The sequence below is a fragment of the Malus sylvestris genome, chromosome 1 (assembly GCF_916048215.2).
Source record: "Malus sylvestris chromosome 1, drMalSylv7.2, whole genome shotgun sequence".
Classification (NCBI taxonomy): domain Eukaryota; kingdom Viridiplantae; phylum Streptophyta; class Magnoliopsida; order Rosales; family Rosaceae; genus Malus; species Malus sylvestris.
In genome coordinates this window covers 9,135,450-9,155,157 of record NC_062260.1, presented here as the reverse complement: position 1 = coordinate 9,155,157, position 19,708 = coordinate 9,135,450, and the positions used below count along the sequence as shown (strand labels likewise).

At 37.6% G+C, this 19,708-nt stretch overlaps 1 protein-coding gene and 1 long non-coding RNA gene across 8 annotated transcripts; both read left to right on the top strand.

The window, feature by feature from the left end:
* The first annotated feature begins 2,036 nt into the window (after positions 1-2,036).
* On the top strand, positions 2,037-3,848 carry LOC126628106 (uncharacterized). Of its 6 annotated transcripts, none has more exons than XR_007625266.1 (5): positions 2,037-2,439; positions 2,739-2,810; positions 2,917-3,224; positions 3,336-3,369; positions 3,544-3,846. It is a non-coding gene; the product is annotated as an uncharacterized LOC126628106 (long non-coding RNA). The 6 variants fall into 6 exon arrangements; XR_007625268.1 differs by lacking the exon at positions 3,544-3,846 and having other exon boundaries at positions 2,917-2,978; positions 3,178-3,224; positions 3,336-3,514; XR_007625264.1 differs by having other exon boundaries at positions 2,917-3,369; positions 3,544-3,848.
* A 10,472-nt stretch (positions 3,849-14,320) lies between these two features.
* LOC126628092 (7-deoxyloganetin glucosyltransferase-like) lies at positions 14,321-17,943 on the top strand. Of its 2 annotated transcripts, none has more exons than XM_050297684.1 (2): positions 14,321-14,919; positions 17,872-17,943. In XM_050297684.1, exons 1-2 carry the CDS (start codon positions 14,403-14,405, stop codon positions 17,877-17,879), a joined length of 525 nt encoding a protein of 174 aa, XP_050153641.1. In that variant the 5' UTR covers positions 14,321-14,402; the 3' UTR covers positions 17,880-17,943. The 2 variants fall into 2 exon arrangements, with proteins under 2 accessions (XP_050153641.1, XP_050153636.1); XM_050297679.1 differs by lacking the exon at positions 17,872-17,943 and adding an exon at positions 15,085-16,793.
* The last annotated feature ends 1,765 nt before the right edge of the window (positions 17,944-19,708 follow it).

Genomic DNA, 19,708 nt, shown 5'->3' with positions numbered 1-19,708 from the left:
CCAAGTAATCTGCCCACTTGGCTGGTTGAGACGAAGCATCTGATGAGTCTGTATATATATAACCAATGTGGCAAGTGAAATGATCCCTACCTCAATTCCGAAATTGGATCCCATCCGAATCTAATTTGTGAGGATCCTAGAGATCCTCACATCTTAACCATTTATCGTGTATCGTGTGGTCATAAATCATTTGACTTTTTTTATTTAAAATTAAACACAAATAGTATATGATGAAAATTGATCGCACGATATATATGAATGGCTAAGATGCGGTGATCCCTAGGATCCCCACAAAGTGAATCCGACGAGGATCATCTCCCCTCAATTCCAAGCTTAACTCGTAATAATAAACCATAATTATAGGTACAGTCCCTAAGAGTTAGGAATGGCAATAGGGCAGATTAGTTCGGATGTGCCATACCAATAGCCAAACTTATTTGTTTCCCCAAACCTGAAATTTTAAAATCCTTAGAACGATAGTTCCCCATAACCGAACTAGTTGGGTAATCAATTCTCCATTGGGTAACAGTTTTCTCCATTATGATATTTCTTTCTTATGAAAAATTAAGCTTTGTAACACTTGCCAAAATTCAACTGACTAAATAGTGATTCTTAAACAACAATACTCAGCTATTCTAGAAAAGTTCATCATAATCCAAAATACTTCAGCAAAAAAATAAAAATAAAAATCCAAAATGCTCTATAGCTAATGCATTGCCCACATAACATATTAAGGAAAGGGATCATCTCCGGAACCTTTCCTCCTAATCCACCAAATTAGGGAATCCGTGCCTTAAAAAATTGATCCAACAGCTAAAATTATTATAACTTTTAAAGTGGGCCCCTGTTTGTAGCTGTTGGATCAATTTTCAACGGCATGAATTCCTTGATTTGGTGGATTAGGAGGAAGGGATCTGGAGATTATTAACATCTAACATTTCTCGTGTCCACAAAACAAGCAGCAATGCTTCATGATGTTTGTGTAGCAATAAAAAACCAAGAACATGTAGCTATGGAAACTTGATATCATATTTCGTGTTTCCAGCTGTAGAACTTGTGAAGAAGTTGAAGTTCTATCATAAAACCAATTTGGTATATATTGAGTAGTCTAACCTCTTATAAATCTATGTAAACATTAAGATCATGGGAGTGAATTTAGGGAAGTGAGTGATTGATATAACTACTTTCTTTTGAATTTGAGAAAATTCTATTATGCTCCGGATATTTATATATTGCGATTTTTAGTCGTTAAATTTTTGGTCAAGAATTCAATGTCCAATATTTGACGGCCAATGTTTCGACGTATAGGATATCCGAGAGCATATTAAAAAATTTCTTGATTTGGATCCCTTTCCATTAGTTATTATGTCTTCCACTGTCCATTAATTATCTGCATAAAGTTTTCATAGGTTGTCGCCTCTTAATTACTTTACAAAAGTCTTTGCCAAATGCCATGCATCATTTGTCTAACTTTTTATTACATTTGAAATTTACAATGACTGAAAGTGAAGTTCTTTTGTTGTAGAGACTTTTTTTTGGATATTCCTAATATTTTAACAGTTAGATCTTCTAGCGAAAGTGCTAGTACACGCGAGTCCCATTAAACTTAGTCTCTCTATGCAACAAACATGGGACTTCATAACTAGTCCAATACTGTCCAGCAAAAGCTAATGATGCCAAACAAGCACACCCTTAATTTTCTTTTCTTTTAGTGGGGATATTTTTGAACACTAAATGATCATGAAGAAAAAATGTATTGCAAATATTAAAAGTGAAAGAACCAAGACAAAGAGGGATGCTACTGGTATGGGTAATCTCTCTCTCTCTCTCTCTCTCTCTCTCTCTATCTCTCTCTCTCTCTATATATATATATATATAAAGCCAGCGGGCCAATTTGGGGTCATTGGCTTCACCAAATTTGTTTGGACAAAAATGCCCCCAAAACAAATAATGCAGAGGTATTTTAGTCGTATAAACAGTAATTTTTAAATAATTTTTATTTTTATTACAATTTTGTCATAAAAAATGCCAAACAACTCATTTTCTTTTCTCCTTGCGTGCAGATCAGTAGCTGCAATATTGTTCTTCTTGTTCTCCTCCCTAATTCTTCTCCACTTCGCAAACTTCATTGCATCATAACTTTTTCATACGGTAACGAAATCGCGCAAGGTTGGAGTCATAACCCTCTTCCATCTAATATGACACCCACACCTCAAAATCAACTGTGCTCAAAGATTGGAGCCTAGAACAGTAACGGTTTCTGACGAAGTTTTGCTGATTCCACTCAATCCTGCCAAAATTTGGTCTCGGCCCAAGAGAGAAAGATGGTCCTCTCCTGATGATCTTTCTACCTATACTTGAGTTTGTTGAGTGAATTGAAGGGATTGTTAATTGAATTTGGATAATGAGGGAATCTAGAAGATCGGGGCATGTTCTCAGGTTTGTACTACTCTATCATTCTCTTTCTCTCTTTCTGGGAATTTGAAGATGCACGTTCTGATTTATTCCATCGATGGCTACTACAAGTAATGATCTTTGGTGCGTTTGGTTCCCGAGAAAATCAATGGAAACTGTTTAATTTTGAACAAGAAAATAATTATCTTGCAAATTTCATCTTCAACCTACAGGGTTTAATTCGTTCTTATGTTCAAAGTTGTTTTGAAATTGATATAGCAGGCTCTGATGCATAGCCTTTATTTGATTCATTGCAGCTCCGGTCTTTATTTGATTCATTGTAGATCCAAGATTATAAGAGTCAACTATTAGTGTTTGGACATGATGGTCCTTACTTTGATCGTGAAGTTGCACAGGTTCTTTTTCGACGTTTCATCACTCAACGCTGCAATAATTTGTGTTGCTTCCTTTAATATCGGTCTCCTACCTGTATGTGATCATCTTTGTGTATGTGCAATGCAGATTATTATCAAAATTGTAATTGTAGAAAGAAGCAAACAACTTATGCATGAAGATTTTGTACGGTACGAAGAACCAATCATGTTACCCTATGTCTTTCCTGAAATGCCTATTTAAATTTGTTCATTTTTAAAATGAGTCAAAGAAACCATTTTTTGGATCTTCCAACACAAAGGCCATTGTCCTTGACAAAATGTAAGTAAGATTTAGCCCGATGTCTTTTTAGACATGGCTCTTAACATATTTAGATGTTTAACTATGCAGTGGTATTGAAGCTAAATGATGACCGCTTGAACTAGATTCAGGAAAATGTGAGTTTAGTGGAGACTGTGTTGCCAGAATTTGGCATTTATGTTAAATGCTGCTTTTCGTATTTTAGTTTGTTTTTTTTTTGTTGTACTGATTATTGTGGCCGCTTGTAGGACAATGTTCTGATTGCCACATTTGGTCGTAAAGGTAGAGTACAACCATGTTATTTCGATGCATTTTCTACAAATTTCGAGTTTAGATAGAGTAATGGTTGAGATAAGGGAAGGATGTGGCTCAAGATTGCTCTTAATTTTTTGTTAAATGCTACATTTGGTATTTTAGATTTTTTCGGGCTATACTGATTATTGTTGCCTCTTGCAGGAATGACGTTCTCATTGCAGGATTTGGTCGTAAAGGTAGAGCACATTTGGGACCCCACAATCTTTGTGTTCAACTTCCGGATTTCCAGTCCATAGTTGGGAGATAACGAATTTTCAAATATCAAAGTTTATGATTTTTGTTTGGCTATCATTGACGAAGTAAAGGTAACTCCGTTCTGGATTTCAACATCTGGGGTTTCATTTATATTTATGGATCTTCCAATGCAAAGGGCACTGTTCTTGAGCTAAATGTCTTTTCCATTAAAAATCCTAACCAATCATTTTTAGCTAATGGCTTTCAATTTTCAATCTACATTAGCATGGTTCAGTTACCTTCACAAAAAAACACTTTCCCACTTGGACAATAATAGAAGTCTTAAACCTGAACATGCACGAAGTGTTTTGTAGTGTTTGTCTTCCATTTCAACGAAGTGTTTGGTAGTAAAAATATCGTTATGCCTGCACAAATATGAATGGAAAAAACTCTATATGTCGCATGATGTGACTCCTAAACCCCTGCAACTCAAACTTCCTTCCAAGTGCAACAAAAGCATGTGTTTATACCATATTTAGGACCTCATATTTAGATCTCGTACAAATACTCGGGGGACTTAAATGTAATTATGTGATAAAGGAAGAGGCAAATATGTAATAAGTGAGGAGCCCTTATTCTATAAAAGGACTCCTCACCCTCATAATTAGAAGAGGCTAACTCTTAGGCCTAAAGGCCCCCCTCACTCTCTCACATCTCCTCTCACATTACAGAGGTTCTCTCCCTCACAATCCTCTCATAAATACAATATTAGTGTGGACGTAGCCCAAACCTTGGGGTGAACCACGATGCATCTTGTGTTATTTACATTTCTTGCAGATTCACGGTCGGATTTACGTTGTTCCAAGACCTCTAGTTTTGTGCATTAACATTTGGTGCCGTCTGTGGTAATCGACATGAAAAACTATGTCGGTTCTCTTTCATTTTTTCACCTCCACCGTGAATCTGCAAAATCTGCAAAAACCCAAGAACCAAATAACCCAACACCCACACTCAGAGACACACCCATTCAATCTACAAAGAGATAGAGACAGAAGAGAGAGAGAGAATGGCGAGTTGCAGCTCCTCCCACAACCCGGGTAGACAAGAATCCGACCCGGATCTAAGAGGGTCCTCTCTGTTGGCGAGTTTGGTGCAAAAGAAGACAATAAAAAGAAAAATGTGGACTGTCCTATACCGCAGGCAAGATGTCAAAATTACATGAACGCTACAACGCCACATGTCCTATAATTTGCCAAATGTTGACTCATTCCTTTGGCCGATCCTCTGAGAGCCATCACGACATTCACTAAGAAGCAAAAACATCTCTCCAGTAAGATATTGAACAATTTATATCCGAGAAGATCATACTTGCTAATAAAGTGATGGTCAAGCATGCAGTTAGCAAAATCAGAGATGGATCCAATTCAAGCAAGGAGAAGAATGTTCAAAAGCAGAACACTTTTTGCATCTATTCTTCCTCCACCTCCCTTCTCGAGACCACTCTCCATTCTATTACCAATCAGCTCCGCCCCAGCCACATGGTTAGAAGCGCTGCTTGAAGAGGACGAAGAGGACCCACTGAAGCCCACCCAGTGTTTGACTGAGCTTCTTGCTAACAACACACCTTGTACGACGGTGGATCCAACGTCATATGAGACTGAAAATGGGTATCTTAGTCGACAACATGGCTCACCGGCTGATTTTAGTGGCGGTGGAAGGTCGGGGGGGGGGGGATATCTCTCTGCCCACAGCAGTTTCCGAAAGGAAGGAGGTAAGACACGGACGATGGTTTCGCTCAAGCTCCAGAAGAGGCTCGCCTCCAGCGTCCTCAAGTACGGTCGCGGCAAGGTCTAGCTCGACCCCAGTGAAGTCAGCGAGATCTCCATGGCCAACTCTTGCCAAATCATCTGAGGAAACTGTCTCGGAGTGAGGAGTCCACAAATCACGAGAGGTTTCTTGCTGGTGCTGCAGCTGGAATTACAGCTACCTTGCTCTGCTTACCTATGGACACTCACTAGCTCCTGCTCCGAATCCCCGACCCGGTAACTCTCCTTCTCCGACCTTAAATTCACAGATGCCGTCTTGTCTTCCCCTACCTAATTATCGTGTCAGCCCACTCCTCCTAGACGACATTCCCTACCTAATTACCGAACCTGCTCGACAAAGAAGAAAGGTTATTGAGTTCATGCGTCGGGGCGGGGTAGGAGCGGGACCCAGTTCCTGATAAGGATGAAAACCATTTCAATCGAGTCGACGAAGAGGAAAGAAGTCGGTGCTGAAGCGACAGCGCCTTTTTCAGGAGGGCCAACAGATACATCATTGCTAAAGAGCTTTAAGAGTCACTAGCCTTGCATGAGATGGTTACTTTCAGTTAGGGGTGGTTCGGTATGGGATCCTATACCGAAACCCTTGTCCCGATTTCCAAACCGAAATTTTCGGGAATCCCAATTTTCGGAAATCCTGAAATAGTGTTGGGATTTCGAGACAAATCGGGAATCCCAAAATAGTTTTGGGCTTTTTGGCTTTTGGACTAAAATTTGATATAGTATGCTTTTGGGTTGCCAATATGTTGAACATATAACAGTACATACACAAATCTTTTCTTTGTTTTTGTTTTTTAAGGAGAAATTTTGCTAACTAACTAAAACATGAAATGACATGGAGTTCTCAACGAATAAAACCATAACACAAATCTGTGCAGTGTGCAGTGTGCAAATCTGCCCAATTTGTGCAGTGTGCACAAATATGTGCACAATGACAATAGCACAAATCTGTGCACAATGACAATAGCATAAATTTGCCTATTCAATTTCTATTACAAATGCATGCAATAAAAATAAATTAAGTAACAAATCCAAAAGCAAAAAAATTAGTTACAAGCCAAGGTTTTAAAATAAATAAAGTAACAAACCCAAAAGAAATACAAGCCAAAGTTTCAATAATTAAGTTACAAACCAAAAGCCAAAAAGCAAGGCTCAGGGGCTGGAGATGAGGGATCGGTGAGGGAGGCTCAGGCAGGGACAACCGAACAGGGGCTGCACAGCAGTTCCGCTTTGATTCCAGTTCGATAGAACAAATGGAGACGGAAGTGAAGTGAAGTGAAGTAATGAGATCAGACCTAAAACAAATCAATGACACAGATTAAATCTAAAACAATGAACGATTCAAATAATTTTCTTATAATTAAAAAATAATATATACATATTTTTTTTGGTTCGGTATGGGAATACCAAAAAAATGAAATGCAAAACCGAATCCCATACCGAAACTTTCGGTTTGGTTTGGGATTATATCCCAAAAATTTCGGGAATTTTGGTTTGGGATCTAGATTTTTTCGGTTTGGTTTGGGATTTTTGGGATTTTTTTCCAGCCCTACTTTCAGTGGTGGGGATCCTGGGGAGAGCACCGAGAAGACGCCCACTTTCATCATGAAGGGGAGCGTATGTTCCCACCATGCACCCATGAGACAACTGTGAAGAAGATAAGAATTCTTTAGTCTTATTCTTTCATTAATATGTCGTCCACTGCGCCTACGCAGAGAAAGAAGAAGGAGCGGGGAGATCAAGAAAAGACATCAAGAAAAGCAGAAATAAAAGCAGAAAGCAAAAGCAAGGAATAAATACCCCACCAGAATGATGTGATTTGCTTTTCTTGTTTTTGTATGATGTGATTTATTTTTTCTATCTTTTGGAGACATCTGTATAAACCCCATCAGAGGGTAATAATAACAAAAAAAAAGAAGGCCAAAGCCCAAAATAAATGGGCTGGAATGTTGTGTAGAGGGCGAAGGCCCATAAGCCCAAAATAGCTCTAACCAGGTGATCAAAAGTACGCCCAGTACTCCACAATTATTCGGCAACCTGCCGCTATTACCACCAACTAGGTGATGAAATGTACAACTCGTACTCTAATATCATTTGGCAACTAGCCATTCATGCCACCAACCAGGTGATGAAATGTACAACCCGTACTCTCCTTCATGCCATCAACCAGGTGATCAAAAGTAAGCCCAGTACTCCAAATTATACATGAGCATTAATCATGTCATTCATACATAAACATTCATGAGCATCACTCATGACAATCATACATAAACATTCATGACCATCATTCATGTCAACATTCATGAGCATCACTCATGTCAATCAACATAAACATTCATGAGCATTACTCATGTCAATCAGCTTTAAAAGCTTCATTTACAGAGCTCTAGCTTCAAAAACTTCATTTACAAAAGCTCCAACTTCGAAAGCTTCATTTACAGAGCTCTAGCTTCAAAGCTTCACTTGCAAAGCTTCACCTACAAAGCTTCAGTGCAGGGTATACAAATACCGCCTCCGAACAACCGCCACTTCGACTCATACATGGATTCAATTTGAAGTCTCTAGCCAACATACTCTATTCATCGAAGACTTGGGGGACTATATTATGTACCATATATTGGGCCTTAACTGGGCCTCATGAAAATACTTGGGGGACTTAGCCCATTATCTATGTACTGAGGAGCGAGCCCTTATTCTATAAAAAGGACTCCCTCACTTTCCTTAGAGAGCACTCATGAAAAATACTTGGGGGACTTAGCCCATCACTTATGTATTGAGGAGCGAGCCCTTATTTTATAAAAGGGACTCCCTCACCTTCGTTAGAGAGCATCGCCACTAGCTGAGCAACCACCTCGCCACGAGCATCACTCATAACACATTATTCATGTATTGAGGAGCAAACTCTTATTTTATAAAAGGGACTCCCTCACCATCATTAGAGAGCATCGACTCTAGCCCATCATTCATGTATTGAGGAGTGAGCCCCTTATTCTATAAAAAGGACTCCCTCACCTTTAAATGCCACAAGCCAAGCCAACCAAGGCAACATAAGCCACGAGCCTAGCAGCCTCACAATGTGTGCTACTTCTAGTTGAGCATCATTTCAAATTGAGCACTGCCTCATATCGAGCATCAGTTCAAGATGACATCTAGTTACTTCGACCCACACATGGATTGAATTTCAAGTCTCCAGCCAAAAAACTCTCTTGACTGAAGACTTGGGGGACTATTGTTTATACCATATTTAAGGCCTCGTATTTAGATCTTGTACAAATACTCGGGGGACTTAAATGTAATTATGTGATAAAGGAAGAGGCAAATATGTAATAAGTGAGGAGCCCTTATTCTATAAAAGGACTCCTCACCCTCACAATTAGGAGAGGCCAACTCTTAGGCCTGAAGCCCCCTCACCCTCTCACATCTCCTCTCACATTACAGAGGTTCTCTCCCTCACAATCATCTCATAAATACAATATCAGTGTGGACGTAGCCTAAACCTTGGGGTGAACCACGATACATCTTGTGTTATTTACATTCTTGCAGATTCACGGTCGGATTTACGTTGTTCCAAGACCTCTAGTTTTGTGCATCAACAACATGGATATCTAATATTTAGGGGTGGATTTTTTTGCCAAATTACCATACCAACCGAATTACCAACCGTACCATACCAAAGTTGTGCCAAAAAATTTGTACCATTGGTAATGGTACGGTATTTGTACCGTATCATACATTTTTGGTACGATAATGGTATTCAAAACCATTACCAGTGGTATAACGTACCGTACCGTACCACTACTATTAATATTAGAGGTATTCATCAATTTTCCCCCTGAACTTGTGACTATTGGCCAATTTCCCCCCTCAACTTTAATTTTGGCCAATTTCCCCCCTCAACTCTCATAATTAGTCAATTTCCCCCCTCAACTTTAATTTGGCCAATTTCCCCCCCCTCAACTCTCATAATTAGTCAATTTGCACCCTACTGTTAATTTTTTAATTTGATCATAATTAAACAAGTGTGTGTAAGAAACTAAATAAGATGTATGTTAATCATTTTCCTATGTCTTTATCCTATTACAAATAGATTAAAATTTAGAATTTTAGAATTTATCATAGATAGTATTATTAGTCATAATAAATCTGTATGGAGTAATTTTATTTGATTTTTTACTATACAAAATTGATAACGAAAAGGATTGATGTGTACATTTTTGTATGTGAATACAATTTTCTTTATAAAAGTGAAAGCTAAGTTCAAGTAAATTGCGGAGAATCAAGCTTTAGTGCAAAAATGGCTAGTCAATTCATAATTTTCTACTCCTTATTAAATCCGATTCATAACTTTTTCTTATAATCAACCCATATCACATACTAATTGTATTATGTTTTTGTACATTTTACCCTATATTATGCAGGTGAGTTTATGTTAATTTTAGTACTTTGTTGGAAGTTATTAGAAAGATTGAAAGAAAAAAAAAAGAATAGATGGAAAATTAAAAAAAATTAACAGTAGAGTGCAAATTGACTAATTATGAGAGTTGAGGGGGGAAATTGGCCAAATTAAAGTTGAGGGGGGAAATTGACTAATTATGAGAGTTGAGGGGGGAAATTGGCCAAAATTAAAGTTGAGGGGGGAAATTGGCCAATGGTCACAAGTTCAGGGGGGAATTGATGAATACCTCTTAATATTATATTATTTATTTATTCATTTATATATAATTAGATACTATTATCATTATATATGCAATTTATATTTTTTTCCTAATCATTTATCCAATCATCTCACCCTCTAACCTCTACTTTTCCAATAAAACAACCTAAGCCTTCTTGCGCTGCGACTCTTCATCTTTTCACTCATCTAGCCATTGACTTCATCTCTGTTGCTCCAGTTCCGGCGACTCTCTCCGGAGTCCGTCTCATCTTCTCCTTCATCAAATTGGGATGTCCTTTTCCCTAGCTTCATCTATCAAGTTAATTTTTGTACAATTTTAAGGAATGTAGAGATGGAATTTAGGAATATTTGTACTATTTTTTTTGGGATATTGGGTTTTTTTCAGCAATTCTTCCATCTATTTACTTCTTGTTTCTTAAATGAATCTCTATAAAATTCTCATAATTAAATAAAAAAGTTTTAGAAACCCAAAAGGAGGGGCCAAAACACGTTTGGGCCTTGAATTGGGTTGGAAAAAAAAATCAAATTTTGGCCCAAAACAAGGTGGTAATTACCATTACCATACCATGTCAACCGAATTATTTGGCATGCTGAAAGTTTGGCACGGTATAATGGTAATAAATTTTTTCATACCAAAAGTTTGGTATGGTAATTGATACATGAATTTTGGTAGGTAATCATATCAATACCACCCCTACTAATATTCACTCTTTGCCAAATAAATTGGCCAAACAAAAGGAAAATATTTGTAGCTCACAATGTACACATAAATGGTACTGTATGAAATATTCGACATGAATTTTTATTATTAACATCACTTTCATATGTTACTTTTTTTGACAATTCACAATCCTCATGTTCTCTTTTTTTTTTTTTTTTTTTTTTCCAAAATAAATTATCGTGTTCTTTTTTTTTTGTTCATGTAGGAATACGAAAAATTCCAAGTTGACTTCGACTAATCAAGTATGGAGGGATGTGATCGAAGCAATATATCACAGGATGTCATCTTAATTGCATTTCTACTCTTTTTTATTGACTGAAATTTCAGTGTTTTGCTGCTTAATGTTTCAATTTTAATTTTTTTCTTTTTTATATTACCTTCACACGAATTTTTTTTTTCTTTCACTCGGATCAAAATACATAAGACTTAAACCTGCATTTTGGTTGGAGATTTTCCAATTGCACCTTCGTTGTAGTTCAATATGATTTTTTTTTCTTAAAAAAAAACTAAAATTCATTTTCTTTTGCAATTTCTTCGTATAGGTTGGCAATGACGAAGTTCAATTGGGGCAAATAAATGTTCACAATTCTTGAGAACAATCAGAGCAAGGGTTTTGTAGGAGCAATCAACAAAGACAGATGCCAAACTGCGAATTCATCATAGAGGGCTCAAAATTCAATGCAACGATGTGCCAATTATCAAACTCGATTAACTCTGAAAATATAGTACAAAATCAAATGGAAAAAACAAAGAAACTATAGGATCAACATCAACGGGTAATTATGATTTCTTTCTTTTGGACCCTAATAATTATATATTTGTAAATCCATCTGATGTATGAATATTTTTGGACAAAAATGCCCTCCAAACAAAAATTCAAAAGCATCCCAAAATAATGCAGGGGTATTTTCGTCATATAAACAGTGTTTTTAATAATTAAATTTTTTGTACAATTTTTTTTGTATTTTGTATTTTGTATTTTTATAATTAGTTTCTCACAATAGGCTACCAATAATGTGATTTAATCAGTTGTTTATTAAATGTTATTTTCTTTATTTTTAAACGCATCCAAAATATCTTAAGAGGCGTGTAGTGTCAGTTATAAAAAAGGATTGTTTTGCGGGATGCTGTGGGCTATTTTGTGGTGGCGATCATGCATGCCATTCGAGCTCTGTGTGTGGGTGCAGTTGAAGTCGTGGCCATCCTCAAAGGTTGTGAGTTTGATATGGCAATGGGGCTTCGAAAGGTTATTGTTGAATCTGATTCCTATGAATCCATTTGTTCTCTTTCAGATTCGCTTGAGAATGGCAGATAGGAGGCCTACCCTTCCTTAGTGAAAGCTAAACGGTTAGGGGAGTCTTTCTAGGACTGTTGCTGGTCTTGGATTCCAAGATTAGCCAACATGGTGGCAAACTCGTTGGCATCGCATCAATGCAAATTTGATACCAAATTAGGCTGGCCATTGTGTGGCTTAGCCGAGCTCTCATTCCCTTTAGTGTAAAAATATTGATGTACTTAAACATATACCGTTGATGATAAAAAAGGCCTTTTGCACTCTCACAATAATGTGATTCAATCAATTGTTTATTAAATATTATTTACTCTATTTTTAAACTCATAAGAGGCGCGTAGTGCCAGTTATAAAAAAAGGTCTCTTGCATGCGCATAATAATGTGATTCAATTAGTTGTCCAATGATCTTTTTTTTTTGAACAAACGATGATATCTACATTAAGGGGAAGAGGGTGAGCATAGTCTCACAATGAGATAGCAGTTATGTGATTCAATTAGTTGTTTATTAAATATTATTTTCTCTATTCTTAATGCAAATTCAATAGAATGTAGATGGAAATTGAAAGACCGATTTTATTATGTGGATTCAGTTGCTTTGATTGGTTTATGTGGGGTTTCTTCTATCATGACCTAATATTATTCATTTACTTCAAATATTTGACTTTCTTTTTGTCATTAAAAAAATTATTGAAGCAATTCATACATATAAATACATTTAAAATGTGTAAACCGTGTGTAGCACGCCGTGATTCAAAAAAATATCTTTTGCATGCACGTGAACATATGCATGAATGCTAGTGTTTATAGTACCAAAATTACGCAACTAGAGATTCGAAGGACCCGCATCGAGTTGCATGTGAGAAAAAAAGGACGATTGGCCCATCAATGAGAAACATGTAAATTTGATTAGAATATCTCATTGTCTGTATTCAATAATTATCTTGGATACAAAAAGACAAAAAGAGGAAAGCGATACGCCAATAATGGTATGAATATTGATGAGCTGGTCCGGAACTTGGCTTCTGCGAATGGACAAGAAGACGAGATGAATGGATTTCTTAATTTCTAAACATTTTTAATTAGTATATAAGAGAAAAGTAGATATGAGTTTTGACCCTTAGGACTGTTTGTTACTCGTGATGTAGCCATCCAACCGTTTAATATTCTTTTTGTTTTCAATTTTTTATTTTGAATTTCCCTTGTGCTGGAAGGAAACTTGTTTCGTAGCCATTTTAAGTTTTCTTTTTCTAATTTTAAAATCATGTCAAATTTTTAAATCTCTACATTCATATCCTTTAGTTTTTATTTTTATTGTTTCTTTCTTTTCTATCTCATTATCATTAATCAATCATACGTAACAAAACATGCACTGCACTTCCATATCAAAACCTAGTATATGGGGACTTCCGATATGGACACAGTCGCTCGAATCTTGTAATGTCAATGGATCCGTTCCGAGCCCTCGAACCTCAAACTAGCCTCATGATCTACTGTCTTAAAATTCACCAAAGTGCATGCCATTTCATAATAGAGACACAAAAAAACCATTATTTGTGCTTACCTTTGAGCACAAAACGACCTACTGTGCGCTACAAGCAAAGGACACGCCCATATAGGGCACATATGGGATTGTTGTTGCTACATTGTTGCTATTGACCTATGGGCACATATTTTGGTACCCTTTGACTTTATAGGGCACATATAATTTATTGTGCGCAGTGCCCATTTTTCTTGTAGTGAAAGTCTTATATAAAATTAAAACATAAAATAGTTACCAAACAATTTTTAACAAGTGTGTACAAATGAAGAGGCCAAGGAGATACAAACAAGGAAAGAGCCATATTCTAACCAAAGAGGGACAGTCATCCGAGCATGTAAGAACGATCAAGAAATCGACCATGCCAATTCCCAAAAACTCTCCCGCAAGCAACATGTCTAACAGACTCTTTTTTGGATAATTAGACTAATAGAAAGGTGTGTGAATAAAATAATTTCCAACAAAAATTAGACGTTTGGCAAAAGTTTCTTGTTATGAACTTTGAAAAGGGAGCTGATTTTTACATGATTTTCTTTATTTATAAGTATCAAATTGAAGGGTGTGTAAGAGAAAAAAAAAAGTATTTATTTATCATTTTTAATTTGAAAACTATAAAAAGAAAAAAAAAAAAAAACAATGAATTGATTATTAGGTTCCGAAGAGAAGATTGCCCCCGCATTTTCTATAAACAGCACAAGATCAAGTTACCTTTCACTACACAAAACTAAAGACTTCAAATCTGAGTTCTTTCCGAGTTTCTGGCAAATACGAAAGAGAGATGATGAGTTCAGTAGACCAAGCAACCAAAAAAGGGCATGCAGTTTTTGTCCCATACCCAGCACAAGGCCATGTTAACCCCATGATGCAGTTAGCCAAGCTTCGTCACTCAAGGGGCTTCCACATAACCTTTGTCAACACCGAGTTCAACCACAACCGTTTAATCCGGTCAAAAGGTCCCGACCCCGTTAAGGGTCTACCGGTCTTTGTGTTCGAGACCAAACCAAACGGGTTGCCTCCTTTGGATAAGGATGGAACCCAAGATATTCCAGCTTTATATGACTCCATTAAGAAAACATGTTTTGGTCCATTTAAAGAGCAGGTGGCTAAGATCAATTCCTCATCTCAAGTGCCACAAGTTACTTGCATAGTTGCAGATGGTATCATTACCTTTGGGTGCAAAACTGCTACAGAATTAGGCATTCCGGAGGTTGTGTTATGGACAGCCTCTGCTTGTGGCTTCATGGGGTACTTGCAACACAGCGAACTCGTCAAACGTGGCATGATTCCGTTCAAAGGTACTTCTTTAATTTCTGGATGATTTTGTTTTTTACGCTTTCGTCGCATATATAATTAATCAGTTTCTTTATTATGTATATGAACATTTTTGTATGCATAAATTATCGTTACACATGGACATAATTAAATATCATCACACGTGCTTCACCTTCCATGGATTTCAGATGAGAATTTCATGCATGATGGCACACTCGATACACCAAGATTGGATCCCAGGCATGAAAAATGTTCGACTCAAGGACATCCCAAATTTCATTAGAGTTACTGATCTCAGCGACATGATGTTTAATTACTTGGGATCCGAAGCACGGAACTTTTTGAACTCTTCTTCAATCCTCTTCAACACATTTGACGAATTTGAACACATGTTCCCCAACATTTAAACCATTGGCCCCTTTAATTTGCTGGGCAGGCATTTCCCCGAAAGCAAGTCACTTAACTCAAGCTTATGGAAAGAAGACACAAAATGTTCGGAATGGCTTGATAAAAAGAAACCCAATTCGGTTGTGTACGTAAATTATGGTAGCATAACGATGATGACAGACCAACATTTGATCGAGTTTGCATGGGGGCTGGCAAATAGCAAGCACCCATTTTTATGGATAGTTAGGGCTGACGTGGTAAAGGGTGACTCACCAATTTTACCCGATGGATTTTTTGAGGAGATTAAGGATAGGGGTTATATTACAGGTTTGTGTGCACAGGACCAAGTGTTAGCTCATCCATTTGTTGGGGTCTTCCTAACACACAGTGGTTGGAATTCTACCATTGAAAATATATCTCACGGCGTGCCCTTAATTTGATGGCCTTTCTTTGTGGAGCAACAAATGAATTGTCGATACTCATGCACAATGTGGGAGATTGGAATGGAGGTGAGCCCCAACGTGAAGCGCGACGAAATTGAAGCACTGGTTAAGGAAATGATGGAAGGAGAGGGAGGGATGAAGATGAGAGAAAAGGTAAAGGAATGAAAGAAAAAAGTTGTTGATCTGAAATTTCAGGTAGACGGACCATGGGCCCACTCCAACAACACCGATACTGTCCCCATTTGGCCACTTGCTCAATCCGTCAGGTGTGGGGTTTTAATCCAAAAGGCCTATGTGATAGTTAGAGTGGGGTAATTCTATTTAAATTGCTTGTTCTCAAGCCTTCTGGCCGATGTGGGAAAGAGGAATTCTAACACTCCCCCGTACGTGAGACCCCATTTTATGGGTCACACACGGAGTTCCACACATTGGCAACCATGTGGAGCCAAGCCGGGGCTTACCTGTTTGTGTGGGGCCAATGGGGACCCACCCATTCACGTGGCATCTCTTGGCCTACGTGGAGCCAAGTCGGGGCTCACCCATTCGCGTGGGGTCAAAGGGGACCACCCGTTCACGTGGATGTACTGGCCTGTCCCCTGGCTTTGATACCATCTTAAATTTCAGGTAGATGGGCCATGGGCCTACTCCAACAACACTGATACTGTCCCCATTTGGCCACCTGCTCAATCTGTCAGGTGTGGTATTTTAATCCAAAAGGCCTCGATGTCATTTAGAGTGGGGTAGTTTTATTTGAATTGCTTATTCTCAAGCCTTCTGGCTGATGTGGGACAAAGGAAATGTAACAGTTGAAGCTACTGATGTTGGAGGATCATCGTACAATAATTTTGAGAGATTGTTTAAGGAGGCACTCCAACTTGGTAAACAAATTGCTACAGAATGAGGAACACGTTTGGTCCTTTTTCATGAACTATTAAATATGCTTTTGTTGACTAGGGATTTATCTTATTTTCATATTTAGTATTGTCTTTTATTGTTTATGTTTGCTAATTTGGATCTCAGTTTCTTTAGTTTTTGTAGCCCCTCACTGTAAATAAACAACTTCACATTGAAGTTCATCCTTGTCTTCTATTATGTCTCTAATTTTCTATCTTCTCGCTTCCCTCTGTTTCTCTCACCTATGATATTGAAAAATGTGATGCACTCAGAAACCTCAAATGAATTGGCTTGGTTCCGTACAAAGGTATTCATTTTGTCCTTTACGTGTGTTTAGACACCAGAATTTCAGAAGTATGAATCACAAGTTCAAACATGCAACCAAAAAGTCAAGTTTCTTTACAAGGTGATAAATGGGCCTAAGGCATTATCTCTTGTTGGTGTATAATTGTAATCAATATGTGAAGAAAGACCCAATATCCATATAATTAAAGTATATATGGAACTCAAAGTGAGTTGCTCATCCAAATGTATTTTGTGTTGTGTACTACGTACCCAATGTATCTTGTGAGGTGCACTAGATGGAGATAACAACAAAGAGCACAAAGAAACATCTTAAGTGAGCAAGTGGCCTATAGGTGAGGGTTCCACCGCAAGCCATCTTCAATGGCGGTCGACATGAGGTGCAGAGTTGATGTTTGAATATGCATATGCATTGGGATAATCCCCTGAAAAGTTGTCAAATCTATTGCTCAGCTCAAGTGGTTGGAGAGTCTGTTGGACCGAGCCTTCTCCTTAGTTGCTCGCTAGGTCATACCATAGGTTATCTTCCTTGTTGATGTTCGACATGTAGCATGAAGTTGATATCTAACTAGACTTATCCCTTGAAACTCCTTGCTGGAAAATTTTCAAACTAGATGCTCAGTTAAAGTGGTCGAAAAGTGACTAAGTTGAGAGTTCCTCTTCTTTAGTCAGTAAAAAGATTGATGAGTCGACAAACCGAGCGTTTCGATCGTGGTGCTTTCAGTCTCTCAAGGCGTACTGCTCAGTGCTTGAGCATCTTGGGTTGGTGTTGTGGCCTTGTAGCTCGATCCATTATTCATGTGGGGTTTTTTGTAGACTTTTTTCAAGACACCCATACTAGTAGGTGATAGGAGCATATTTATGCGACTGAGTTAGCTTGTTCTCATGCATTTATGTTGTTATTTCTTAGTTAATTATGTATTTTAAGCTATTTTCGTGTGTTTGTAGGTCCGTAGGCCTTATGAAGCAATAAGATGCATTTTGGTGCATTTTAGAGCAGTTTTGAGCTTGGAATGAATAACACATGCATGGAGCAAGGTGGATGGACGAAATTGAAGACTAAAGAGGCTAGGAATGTGTTAAAGAGAAAGAAGAATTAATGTAAAAAGGACAAAGAGCTCAGCCACAAAGGAGTGTCACTCCACCATTCACCTTTCCATCATTGCCGTGCACCACCATTGCATTCCTTTTAGATTCCTATGCCGTGCATCATCATCCATGTTCCCTCCATTGACTCATTTGTTGCATCATTCCACCTCCATTTCCTTTCTCTACCATGTGCACAATCATTCATGTTTCCTAGCTGCAACACCACTCCATTTTACCCCCATGCTTTTCATCATCACTTCACTTTCACCTTTGAATCATTTCAAACACCACTCATTGCACTCAATTGCTACACCATTCCTTGTTCCCTCCATCATTTCAAATTCATGCATCTTTACATTGAATCATTGCACTGCTACACCATTCCTTGTTCCCTCCATCATTTCAAATTCATGCATCTTTACATTGAATCATTGCACTCAATTGCTATACCATTCCTTGTTCCCTCCATCATTTCAGATTTCATGCATCATTACATTGAATCATTGCACTCAATTGCAACACCACTCCATTTTACCCCCATGCTTTGCATCATCACTTCACTTTCAGCTTTGAATCATTTCAAACACCACTCATTGCACTCAATTGCTAAACCATTCCTTGTTCCCTCCATCATTTCAGATTTCATGCATCATTACATTGAATCATTGCACTCAATTACAACACCACTCCATGTTCCCCTCCATTGCCATGCACTTCCTCTGTAAAAGGAAGTGTGTGTAACATAAATTTAATTTATACTTGGTTAGATCATTCACTCCCATTTCAACACAACCTTCATCCAAAACATCCATTCATCTTCACATCCATTCCTCCATACAAACAAACCTTCAAACACTCACCATCACCTTGTGTAGTAGCAAAGGAAGGGAAGGAAAGTGCTTGGATGTGCTTGCAGTCCAACTTGGATCGTTGGAGCGTTTAGGTGTTTTCTTTCTTTTGTTTCTAATGTTTAAATTCATTTCCTTTCGTTTTGTTGTAAATATGAGTGGCTAAACCCCTCTTGGCTAGGGGTGATTTCAAAGCCATGATTATGTGTGCAATATAATTTGATAAATTCCAGTTATGAACTCTTGAATCGTGAATGCAATTGGCTTAACTATTTGATTGATAACTTATTTGTATTTGTTAATTATGGGTCGACACTTAATTGGCATGCATAAATCCGTTGCTAGAATATAAGGAAGTTTCACATAATCGTTACAAACTTATATTCACATGTAGTGAATGTCGCTTATAAACGATCGCGTTAAGTTCAATTCCTAGCATAAGCGAAATGATGTCATAGTTGCAAGTGCTTTGTCAATGCTTATGATTTTCATTAAACGTAATGATCTTTGATTGTATCTCTATTATGATGTCATGTAGGGAACTTTTGAAGAATGGTTTGGGTTGTCGAATGATGTCATCCAATCCAATAAAACAAGGAAAATCTGAGAGTTAACTAGTGATGTCACAATTAATTTGGGGCATTGTCATTCATAATTCAATGAAGTAATAACTGGAAATTAAGTTATTTGCATACATGTCATGTGTGGAGAAAAAGCCTCTAACTATCCCATCCGTCATCTTATTTCTCAAATTTGTTTTACAATCTGTCTAGTTTTTCATACTTGTTTGTTTGTTTCAACTTCATCCCAATCAAAACCCCCCCTTTTAGTTTCTTGTTTCAAAGTGT

Coding starts and splice junctions, on each gene's coding strand:
- LOC126628092 (XM_050297679.1), top strand. CDS start 14,403: ATGATGAGTTCAGTAGACCAAGCAACCAAAAAAGGGCATGCAGTTTTT. Junction 14,920..15,084: donor TGGCATGATTCCGTTCAAAG/GTACTTCTTTAA, acceptor CATGGATTTCAG/ATGAGAATTTCATGCATGAT.